Here is an 11,393-nt window from a genome sequence, read left to right as displayed (position 1 = left end):
ACATGTCAATCGACAGCCGTTGAAAACACCACGCGATGTTTGTCCCACCTCCAATAATAGCATCCTAAAATCACCTTTTAAATTGATTTCCTGCATTGTCATGACCTGCCATGGCTTTAAAGTTTCCTATAGAAGTAGTTCAAGGAATGATGAGAGAGACGACCGGTAATTTGGTGGACCCAGTTTTAAACATCCTGTGAGGAATGACTGGAAGTGACGCGGGCTTGGAAAGAAATGAAATTTTTGTAAAATCAAACTCAAGTGGGACAAAGTGGGTTGTGTCACCCACGTTTAGCACCATACGCTTAGCAGCATGAATACGAATTGTCAAGGTTATATAGACGACAGAAAAGTGACAGGTTCCTGGTCAGTCCAGTTTATATTTTTTTTGATCAGTGAATAGCCAGCCATGTACGAAAACGCTTTACTTTCTTGGAGAGATGACGACACCTTTATCAACAACCTCAATGCGACATCGCCCTTGCCGCTACAAGAGCCCTCTTCGATTCCCTCTTCTTCTTCTTCTTCTTCTTCAAAACCGCCACCACCACCACCATCAGGCACAACATCTCAAACCAACAGTGACAGCTTGATGTTGCATCGACCGTCCAAAAGGCACGCGAATGCCGTAGAGGACCATGCTCCTTCCGGTTCCGTCGTAACAAGGCCAAAAAAAGCCCGCAAGCTGACCACGACCGAAAAATTAACATCGACAAGCAAAACCACCAACCAAGAAAACGAAGAGGAACAAAAAAGACGAAAAGATGCCCTGGCAAGAAACCGCATAGCAGGTATTACAATGACTTGGGTACCTTATTGTGTAGAAACGGCTCACTAAAGTTCGCCTTGCTTTGAATCAAGCTTCCAAATGTCGGCAACGAAACAAAGAATGGCAGGCTGAACTTGTCAAGCGTGTAGAGACCGCTCAGCAACGCAACAACGAATTGCGCCAGTTAGTGAATGTACTACGTAATGAACTCTATTCTCTCCGGTACCAACTACTGGCACATCACGGGTAGGATACATAGACTTCGTACCGATTTACAGGAGCACTCATTCTTTTCTATCATTGGATTTATTGCGGTAGATGTCAATGCCGACCGATCAAACTATACATGCTTGAGAATATTGAGACCATAACCGGGAGTCCTTTGCAAAGCGTAAACTTTAGGCATTGAATACGGATATATACTGTAGTCTTTTTAACTTTGGCTCGAATAACCTGTTGGTTTCGCAATGATGACAGTGCACTGCGAATGACGAACGACATAATCGCTCACGCTTCCCAACAGAGCTCTGTGTAAATGCATTGCACAGCGTCAAACCCTCCGATTGTACAATTCAACCAAATGAATGAATAACGTTTACCTCTTCAACGCACCAAGGTTACGGGATCCCATGATAACGACGTCGGTTTTAGTTTCAGCGACTTTGCGAATAATTTCAGTTTTTGGATCCCCCGTCATGGAAATGGCCTTGCACGCAATCTACCAATACGATATATCTGATTAATACATCCAAGGTCCGCCGCCTTGCTTGCAAGGACAAAGCATTACATGTCGTTGAACGAGGATATCTGCAAATTCGCGCAAGAGATGATGGCTTTCCTCTCGACGTTGTTCGCTCACATCGTCCAAGTAACCGGTGGCATTGATGTAGGGTGCCATGGGGATATCGATTAGGCGAACATGCACCAAAATCACCTTTTTTTTGTTACAAGAAGAAAAAAAAAGACAAGGCAATGATCAATAAAAAAAACATTGGCTGGTCCTTTTGTTTTTGTGCATACTAAATCACGTTCTGGTTGAACAAAGTTGCTGAGGGCCCAGTGAAACGCTTGTTTCCCTGAGGATTCGTCCAAACAGATCAAGACCACTCTTTTTAAACGATGATGATGTTCAGTCATCGAGTCGTTGACGAGTGTTTCTCGGCGTTGCATGTTTTCCGTCATGAAAAAAAAGTACGTTCACAATGTCGAAAGAAAGGGAATAAAAAAAAAGGCAATTTCTGCATAAATTTTCTTTTTTTTTCTGTGGGACCCAAAAACCCCGGGAAACCGTAGGCCCATGAGATCATTCTTACAAACGCCTTTTTCTCACTCTGGCCAAGCTAAAAAGGGAGTTTTATGCACCTGTCAAAATATAGGTGAACCGTCTAGTCAACGGACGAACTTGATCAGCCGATCGTCATTGGCATTCTTACTGTCTTCTATCGTCAATCCTGCGGAGCCACCCATATAATATAAAATTATGCAGCTTATGGTTTACTATTCGTTATCATATCATTGACTCGAGCAGACAACGTGGATCTGTGGGTCAAACCTGAGTGGTGTTACAGCCCGCAAGAAATAAGGTGGGCTGGAAATAAAAATCCCCATTATGGCACCCAAAAGTCCAAAGGGAACACAAACGTCACCTTGTGTACCACCTTGAGCTTTTTTTATTTATCAACCTATACAAGTCTGGTCTCCTGAAGTCGTTTCACGCCAAAAAAGGGCCCAAAAAACGTCGACAACGATGCAGTTCAACAAGTGTTGTATTTATTTTCCAGTCCGTCAGGGTGTCCTGGCCATATTGGCCCTTGACGCTTTGTATGCATTTATATTTGCCGTGGTCTCCATGGCGAGGCAGAAAGGTCAGTGCATCTCAAGCAACCTACCGCCATGTCACCAACATTTCTTTCTCAATTGACAGCATTCTCGGCCGCGTTTGGATCCGCGGGCATGCTGTGGTTCGAGGTCATTCTCCACATCGCCTACCTTATCCTCAGCGTTTTGTTTATCGTCGTCGTGATCAAGGTAAAGCGACCGTACGCTGGCCCTTGCCTTGTTTTTGAACCAAGCTAAAGGCAATTTTTTGTTTTTTTTTTGTTAGGGATTGGCACGGTACACGCCGAAACTACCACTCGCTTACTGGATTGCGGCCGGGGTCATGGGGTTAATCCAGCTTATTTTATTGATATTATCTGGTGTGCATCGATCAGCCGCAGTAACTCAGTGCCAAGAAGACACGGCCTGGTCACTCGATGCCTGCAGCTCCGCTATGACCACCTGTTACGCCTTTCTCGGTTTGACATTTGCGGTGTGGACAGCTGCGCATGTCTATTTTTGTCTGGTGGTGCACGCCTTTGCCCTCAAAATGGAAGGTCGCATGCGATACTCGGCCCTGAAAGATCAGTATATGCGTGAGTGGGATGAACGCATCGAGATGAATGGAGGCATACCCCGGGTAGGTTCCGTACGCAGTGCTTACAGTGTTATTTAAACCTCTGCTTTTTTCGACACAAAATCCCTATCCCATTTGCCTATACCAAGATAGATTTCACTATTTCCTTGTATTATATTCTTTTAAGCCCGGCATCAGCGTTCAAAATGGGACGCTCAGTAAAAAAACTAAGCAACCACTGGAACAGTCAATCGAAAAACTTGACAACTGCAACGAGGGGCAAACATTTATCACTTGGATTGGCTCACAATTTATTATTTGTCTTGCACATGGGAATCATTATTTCTGTATAGGTTTATCTGAAAACAAATATGCCATGAAGAGGGGAGCCTATCACTGTTCATTTTGCATGGCGCATACCTTGTGGTTTTTTCTTCTTCTTGTTACTCTCAATTCAAAGTTGTTCATCGTGATCAAACTACAATCCTCCAGAGCAGAGAGGACAACGAGGTGCTTGCCTCATCTTGCTGCACTCTCCTTCCACATCGTGACCACAGTTAAGACGCATGCGGACGGTCTGCTTGCAGGGTCCACAGGGTTGGATGCACAGATTAGGACATGGGTGTCCGCAGCCGGGTAACGGACGCCGACACACTTCTTGACAACGAACATCTTCATGACTGTACGGGTGACACCGTTTCGGGCACTGCAGCAAAATATTGTAAGCAGAGGTTTGTTACAGAGTAGAATTGGGTCATTGAATTACCTTGTGTCCACATGCCAGTAGCTCCGAGCAAGGTAAACTGCATCCTCCTTCTTCCACTGCGGTGAAATCCACAGGCCATTGCACTTCGGTCTTGCGGCCGTGTTTTTGGCAAGATAATTCCAATTTGGTACCAATCTTGGGCAGTGGCTGGTCTTCCAGATTGGCAATAATTTCATTCCACAAATCACTCTTTTCACAAAGCAAGTGGGCATTTCCCAGGATATACATTCCCTACAAAAGGATGAGCACATGTCAATGACTACACATTACCGGAAAAAAAGAAGAGAGACAAATACTTACGTGCTTAGCTCGGGATAAACTGACGCAAACACGATTGGAGACTTTCAAGAAACCAATTTGACCGGCGCTGTTGCTTCGAACCAAAGACAAGATGATGATCTTGTTTTCTTCACCCTGGTATCCATCGACACTGCTCACATGCACCAAGCTGGTATCAAGATCGCTACGGCGCTCGTCGCGTAAACATTTTCGAATCTTGGATCGCTGACCGGCATACATGGTGATGATCGTGATCATCTCTGGCTCATAGCCTTGCAGCATAAAGTAAGTTGCCAATTTGGCCGCCATTTCCGCTTCATGTTCGTTGGATTTGGACGCGGTATCATCCATGTGACTTTCTGCTTCGTTATGACTGAGGAAAAATATACGCTCACTTACACCGCGCACAGGAGGCAGACCGAATACCGCCTTGTGATCCTGCAGTCGTGGATTACTGTAGATGGGATCAATTAGCGTGCGAATTTCAGGATGCATACGACGTTGATGAGAAAGACGAGTAAAGGGGATATCGTTGAGCACCAGTCGTTCGAAGAGCGACACGCTCAAATGATGATACTCTGACAATTCATGCACCGCAGTGGAAGGTCGCAGCTGTTGATGATCACTAACATAATGGAAGAAAAACGTCAACCAAGTCCAAATGCAACAGGTGGACATATCTAAGCTGCCTTACCCAATGAGGATCAAATGTTGTAAAGATGGAGTGAGAGCTGCCACAATGTGAGATTCCAACATTTCCGCTGCTTCTTCAACGACCAGGACACGTGGCTTGATCTCTTGCAATAGATCGTGGTATTTAGACTATATCCGATTCCCAGACAATGATGAGTAAAATAAGCAATTCATGGCGAACTTTTTTGTTCGTAACTTACAGCACCCGTCGTAGTAAGACCAATGACGCGATGTTTGCGACAAATGGCAGCATGGTGTTGTGCGTTGATCTTTCGGATCTGTTTGGTGTAATTTTCATATTGTTGCATCAAGGCTTGGAGCTGACGGTTCAGCTCATTATGACGTTGCGTGGCCCATTTCTTGTGCGCTTTTAACCGTACGGCCAGTGGCCACATGGTCACGTCATCATCCTTCAACCAGCGTTCCAACACATGGTGTTGAGGTTCTTCGTCGAAAAATTCGTTTTCAGCATCATCATCATCGTCAAAGAAACTCAGTTTCTTGGGCTGGCGTAGATTGTCTTGTTTCTCGTAATTGAGGACCTTTCGGTCCGCTCGAGTGGTGGACATCAGTGAAGGATTATCGTTTCGTAGCTCATTATTGGGATTGCGGTAAGCTCGGCCGATATTAATGTAAGGATTCTTGTTGAGTGGATTACTGAGATAAGCGTCATCTCGGTAATCTTGGATAATGTCTCTTTGTTCGTCCTCGTCCATCAATTCCTTTTCATCCTCGTCGTCATCAAAGATCTGTCCCTTTTGCGTTTCCAACAATTGTTCCTTCATGTCTTCCGTGTAAGACGACAGAATGCCTGAGGGATCGACGTATTCAATGGCGTCTCTAAGCCACACTTCCACGGCGTTCACGGGAGGAGCTTCGGCGGCCACAGCGTGATTCGGATTACCAGCATCCCAGGTATCATTGCGCGCTCTGGAAGGCGCTTTTGGCACTTCCGAGGTAATGACCCATTCGTCGTCTGAATCTTCCGCAGCCGCTGCGGCGGAGTTCGGGGCCTGCTGCTGTTTTCGGGCTTTTTCCCTTTCACCTAGTCGCTTGAGGGAATCCAGCTGCCTCGGCCGAAGTGCTTTGATTTTGTAGAGGTAGTCCAGTGGAACACAGGGTTCTTCGTATATATCGATGATCATTTGTTTGATCGCTTTCATGACGGCATCTCGCTGTCTGTATAAACGACCGATGCCTCGCGGGCCTCTTGGATAATTTTTGCAAATTTCGTACAAAATATGTTCCTTCAAAAGATCCGATTTTGATCGACCACCGATACGCACAATCCGCGAATCGTGTTGAAGAATATGCTCCAAAAACTGATCCAGGGCTAACAAAAGAGAGAGAGGAAAAAAAAAACCCCATTCAATAACCCTAAAAACTGTTTTCGTCACATTATTTCGTACCGTGATTCGTTTGACAAATGCAGACAATCGGACCAAAGCTTTCATCAAAGTTTCTCAGTAGCACTCCCATTGCGTAGGTTCCCACAAACGTTTTACCGGTACCGGGAGGACCTATCGAATTGATATTTTTAGACTATCCGCAGCCTCCTTCCATTTTATGCTTATTCTTATACCTTGAACGATGGCTACGTCGTGTGAAAGAATGGTACGCAGGGCGTCCATTTGGGTGGCGTCCATACTGGTTTGATATTCAGGCCAGATTCCATTGGCAATATCGACCGGTTTCGGTGTGCGGACCTTACGGCTGCCTGGGGTGAGATCAATGTCGTAAAAACGCTTCACCGCCGCATAATGAGGGATTCGCACTTCCTGTGACACGTCGACAAAATTCTGCGTAAAAGGTAATGTTTCCGGATCGATGTTTTGAAGACACGTCAGCACGTGACGGTAGGCTAGATAGTAAAAGGATCAATAAGAATTAACCCCGATCCGATCGAATTGAAACTGGCGCTCCTTCCATGATTTTCTCTTTCTTTTACCTTCGAAATAACCGTCTACCGCTTCAATCTATTTGTCCAAGAGTGCAAGCAAGTTGTTTTGAAAATTAACAGGCACTCTTTCCTTTTTTTTTTTTTTTTTTTTTTTTTGACCGATCCTTCACCCACCATGACATAAGTATCTTGTTGCATAGAAGAGGGATCACCAAATCCGAGTGGCATGTCATCATTATCCTTTTCCAGGAAGATGTCGATGAAATATTCGAAGCGATTCGCTTTCATGGGCACTTCGCCTCTTTGCACCACCGTGGCCACCTTGATATCGGTTTCAAAGTCATCTTTGGAAAGCAGCACGAGCGAACCTTCCAGCAAACGCTTGGATTGGGCCCAGCTGACTTTTCGAACGTAATGAGGCACGCGGAAAGAGATCCGATGAAGCACTTGTCGCGAACCAAAGACGAGTGCGTTCAGATGCACCTTTTTTAAAAAGCAGTTTCCGTAAGGCCACCTCCTCTCATACGACCAAGTTTGAGAGACTCACCTTTTCGTACAATCTGAAATCGCGTGGCAGGTTAGAAGCTGTTCCGTTGAAATCTTCAAACGGGGTGTAATTCCTGCGATCGACGAATTCTCGGTATGACTTGACGGCGCGTTGCAGAGGGATCAGAATATCGTGACGCATTAGTTCAAAGTGCGTGTACAGATATTCATCCACGCTACTGTAAGATCCTCGGACCTGGTTGATAGGCAAGTGAGGTATGACGCCGAATCGTTTCCGCTGAGGTGGCGCTGCCCAAATATCGTCTGGATCGTTGGCGGGTTCGGGCTCCTCCGGCTTGAGAATGTCCTCGCGATCAGGTACGATGGATTCGTTACGAAAATCTTCATAGTTGACGACTTTGGTGAAAACGGAAGAGTCATCGTCCACGATGTCAGGATTGAGACGAAAGGTGACGATATCCTTGTCTTTGTTGCTGAATCGATGACCGATCTCCTGATAAGCGGACGGTTGAACCCATGGTTGATTGGTAGTGGCAGGGGCCGCATTCCAACCACTGGAAGCGTTCAATGCCCACTCATTCACGTCGTGGTTATTACTGGAAAAATCAAACTTGGATCGACTGGGTAGCACGGGCGGTTGAGGCACGCTGGGAGACACTTGGAACTCGTTCGTTGTCAGATCCCAAGTGGCATTCACAACGGCAGGACCGGGACTTCCCCTTGCAGCACTATCAAGACACCATGGGTTAAATCCTGAAAGTGACGACACTCTGTCATTGCCCTTACCCTCGTCCTCGTGTTCCTCTATTATTTTTTGACATGCCTTTGAGGGAGAGATACGGAGCCTCAAACGGGATAGGGCCAGAAAGTGATAAAGCTCAGTCCCAGCCCTTTGACATCAGCCAATGAAAATCAAGTTATTATGCGAGGCGAAGGTTGACAACGTGCACTCGATGTCCAAGATATCCTCCCATACAACATCATTTTGCTGCCTAATTGAATCGAAATAACAGATCAAGTTTATTCAGTGATTGAACCGGCATCGTTTTTTCTCCTAATTTGGTAAAGAGAAAAAAAAAACCATCAACAAGATATGGGGCCCAGTGGATTCGAAAAAGAGCCATGGCAGTAAAAAAGCATGTACAAAGAAACACAGAGAAAAAAAAAAAGAGGATTTATACAGAAGCATTGTGGTCGGAGAAAAGGTCATCGAATTGACCAGCAATCACATCCTCACCGACGCGTTCCATTGCGGAGCGGATTTGAGTAATTTCTTGTTCACCGTATTGCCGGACTCGGCCGATTTCCTCATCTATCAGGTGGCGCATGTACTGCTCGACTGTCATTTCTCGTTCGGCCCCCGAAAGGGACGCGATATTCAGATCTTTTGGCAATAAATCAAGCTCGGGTACCTGGATGGCTGGCATGTCACCCGTGTCGTGTCCTTCTTGAGGTTTCTCCTGGACTGGATGTTCATCATCATCACGATCATCCGGCAGGCACACAGTGTCCCGCGCCCGTTCATTATCGAGACGTAGGATGTGATCAAAGACATACTGTTCGTTGGACGGTTTTGCGGTCGTGGTGACGGGCAACTTGAGAATCTCTTGGAGATAACTCGCCTGAAGACGGTCGGAGGATTTCAGAGAAGTAGAGTATCGGCCTGGTCGTCCTCCACCATTGTCTTTGCCACTTTGTGAATGGTGAGGATGATTCACTGTAGATCCCGATGGAGTGGTTGCGCTGCTTGGAGCAACGGCGTGAGAAGGAGCAGGATAGGCGGAAGAGGATGCATTATTGTGCATCAGGGACGACGAGGAAGACGAGGCTATCGCTGTCGAATCTACAGCTGAAGCGACTGTTGTCGGCGAGTCGGAATCACAAGTGGTGGTTTCTTTTGCTTTTACTCTCGATTTTGAAAGACTGAGTGATTTCTTTGGAGTCAGTGGCGTCGGCGATGGTATAACAACAGAAGGGAGGCAATCTGCGGCCCTTCCTTTTCCTTTATCCTTCTTCTTCGGTACCTCCTCCTCCTAGTTATTTCCAAAGCCTTAGTTTACCTTGTTTTCACCGGTCCTCGACAAGTTTTTTCTTTGTTTACCTTCTCTGGGATCCTTTCTAGGCTCTGTAGGGGAGCTTCCCATTCAAAACCGAGTTCGGGTGAAGCCACTCGATTCATGGCTTCACATTCTAGTCGGTACGCCATCAGCTCATCGTTTGATTGTTGGCGAGTCCGCTTTCGATGCTTCTTCGAGTAGGTTAACAGCGTGGTCTTTGGTACGAGATGAACATGTGGCTGCGGCTCATACGCTTTTTCGATATCCCAAACACTGTCTTGCTGAGATGTCACCTTGTCCTTTACTGACGTGGATTGCGACGCGTCACCACCCAAGGCGATGTCCACGTCCATTGCATTATGGGTATCTGCTTTTTTTGCGGGACGTTTTCGCTTGGCCGGCAGTTCTTGTTCCATGCTTAATTCATCTTGGGTATCGGTGTTACTCGGTCTGGCTTGCTTGCGCCGACCGATCGTTGGCTCGGAATAAGTTGCTGACATGCGCTTTGTCTAAAAACAAAAAAAACAAAAAAAAAAAAAATGTGGGTGAGGATGGGACCTTTTTCTCTGGTCTATTTCCAAGGGCGACTTGCATTATGTAATTCATCAGTGGCGGTCACGTAACCATCCTCTTCTTCGGGTACAGAGGTATTGGCAGTGTCGGGAGAGCTCTGTTTTGTCATTTCTTCCGTGTTTTGTAAAAATGAACAATTCGATGCCATTTCCTTGTGACGTGATCTAAGAAATTTGGACTTGAATATATGCAACTTTATGCAATTGGGTTGGATTCTGTAACTTACAGTACACGGGAGGATCGCTCAAGTTCTGTGAGAGAACAACGACAATAGGGACACATGATGCGATCGACTTGATCTGTGGTGGGAAAAAAAAAGAATCCTGCATCGGCAAGCTGGATGGGGGGGGGGGAAGATGGTCGACGGTGAGAATAATATAAAAAAGCTTCCACCGACTTGACACTTACTGTTTTTGGGAGCGGCCACTGTTTGCGATATTTCTTGGTTAATTTTGGAGGCCAGTACTTGTGAACTGTAAACGTGTGCAATCGAGCTTTGTGCATGGTGCGACTTTTGGGAAATGTATCGGGATTGTCAGGATGGATGGGTAACACGTCAAAGTCGTCGGGAAAGTTTAACAACACCCAGGCACACGTCGGCGAAGCGTGGGCATGGCGAGCAGTGGGAGTGTCACCGCGTTTCCAATCATCAAGTTCAATGTCGCAAAGAAAACAACGCACGGTATCCTTGGTTATCTCTGGCACAAAGTAGAACCCTGCTTTCGCCAACTAGGTGATGAAGGCAACGTGAAAAATATAAAGTGTCAGCAGTGAATCAAACGGGCAAGCCAGTTCCAAAACGTAAACGGAAAGCCCACGCTCAACTTACAGCTTCGGGACTTTGTTGTTTCCTCCGTTTGTGAGGCCACGTTACTGATGAACGACTGAAGGAGTCAAGACGATGCTGATAAATATTCATAGAAGGAAGCCGTCAATTCGTGCATTGCCCAGAACGGCCCCTCAAAAAAAAAAAAAAAAAAAAAAGGTGGACCGTCGTCTGTCATGCTGGAAGAGAAATTTACAAAGTCACACACATACACACACATCATATTCATGCGTTCCAGCTGTCAAAGTCAGAAAAAAGTGACAGGAAGCGATGTCCATACACAATTTTGTTTTTGCAGATACACCCGTTCCGGTATCACAATTTCCCATAGACTAAAGTCAAAGACAAGGCCATACACTTAAAAGGTCAAGGACAAAGGTGCCTATAGAGAAAACCATTGGATGTCGTGCGATAGTGACGAAGTGAAGCCATTGTGTCGATTGTTAGTTTGGGCAATCAGCCCCACATATTGCTCGGAACGATTTGAATTCCCAATTGATTGGGCAGATGACCTAAAGCAACAACTCCATTAAACAGGTGTCTTTGCAACGATTGGCTCATTTCCTGTATAGAGATATCAAGGCTTCCGATGCACCTGTTATCATTGTTCAGTGTGAATTGCATTTCG

General features: G+C 45.9%; 5 protein-coding genes across 5 annotated transcripts; 2 read left to right on the top strand and 3 right to left on the bottom strand.

The window, feature by feature from the left end:
• The first annotated feature begins 365 nt into the window (after positions 1–365).
• BYT42DRAFT_129901 (uncharacterized protein) lies at positions 366–1,186 on the top strand. Its single transcript, XM_051562188.1, has 2 exons — positions 366–791; positions 862–1,186. The coding sequence occupies exons 1-2, from the start codon at positions 410–412 to the stop codon at positions 1,017–1,019; spliced, it is 540 nt and encodes a 179-aa protein (XP_051419061.1). The 5' UTR covers positions 366–409; the 3' UTR covers positions 1,020–1,186.
• BYT42DRAFT_129898 (uncharacterized protein) lies at positions 1,021–2,024 on the bottom strand. Its single transcript, XM_051562187.1, has 4 exons — positions 1,790–2,024; positions 1,557–1,703; positions 1,369–1,487; positions 1,021–1,296 (listed from the first exon to the last, which is right to left on the bottom strand). Exons 1-4 carry the CDS (start codon positions 1,949–1,951, stop codon positions 1,203–1,205), a joined length of 522 nt encoding a protein of 173 aa, XP_051419060.1. The 5' UTR covers positions 1,952–2,024; the 3' UTR covers positions 1,021–1,202.
• A 7-nt stretch (positions 2,025–2,031) lies between these two features.
• Positions 2,032–2,894, top strand: BYT42DRAFT_586659 (uncharacterized protein). The gene is made up of 3 exons (XM_051570087.1): positions 2,032–2,131; positions 2,203–2,632; positions 2,692–2,894. Exons 2-3 carry the CDS (start codon positions 2,517–2,519, stop codon positions 2,843–2,845), a joined length of 270 nt encoding a protein of 89 aa, XP_051419059.1. The 5' UTR covers positions 2,032–2,131; positions 2,203–2,516; the 3' UTR covers positions 2,846–2,894.
• Positions 2,895–3,642: 748 nt separating this feature from the next.
• BYT42DRAFT_549574 (P-loop containing nucleoside triphosphate hydrolase protein) lies at positions 3,643–8,130 on the bottom strand (the record flags this gene model as incomplete). Its single annotated transcript, XM_051566084.1, has 11 exons — positions 3,643–3,870; positions 3,931–4,161; positions 4,231–4,834; positions 4,904–5,031; positions 5,103–6,235; positions 6,312–6,422; positions 6,485–6,763; positions 6,851–6,878; positions 6,977–7,285; positions 7,350–8,037; positions 8,096–8,130. The coding sequence occupies 11 exons, from the start codon at positions 8,128–8,130 to the stop codon at positions 3,643–3,645; spliced, it is 3,774 nt and encodes a 1,257-aa protein (XP_051419058.1).
• A 175-nt stretch (positions 8,131–8,305) lies between these two features.
• BYT42DRAFT_586646 (uncharacterized protein) lies at positions 8,306–10,923 on the bottom strand. Its single transcript, XM_051570086.1, has 6 exons — positions 10,769–10,923; positions 10,348–10,668; positions 10,166–10,275; positions 9,959–10,103; positions 9,411–9,875; positions 8,306–9,342 (listed from the first exon to the last, which is right to left on the bottom strand). The coding sequence occupies exons 1-6, from the start codon at positions 10,856–10,858 to the stop codon at positions 8,485–8,487; spliced, it is 1,989 nt and encodes a 662-aa protein (XP_051419057.1). The 5' UTR covers positions 10,859–10,923; the 3' UTR covers positions 8,306–8,484.
• Between the last annotated feature and the right edge of the window lie 470 nt (positions 10,924–11,393).

This window comes from Radiomyces spectabilis (genome assembly GCF_025331425.1).
Source record: "Radiomyces spectabilis strain NRRL 2753 chromosome Unknown BYT42scaffold_15, whole genome shotgun sequence".
In the NCBI taxonomy this organism is placed as follows: Eukaryota; Fungi; Mucoromycota; class Mucoromycetes; order Mucorales; family Radiomycetaceae; genus Radiomyces; species Radiomyces spectabilis.
Note: the sequence above shows the minus strand (reverse complement) of the source record. Positions and strands in the feature narration are given on the sequence as shown.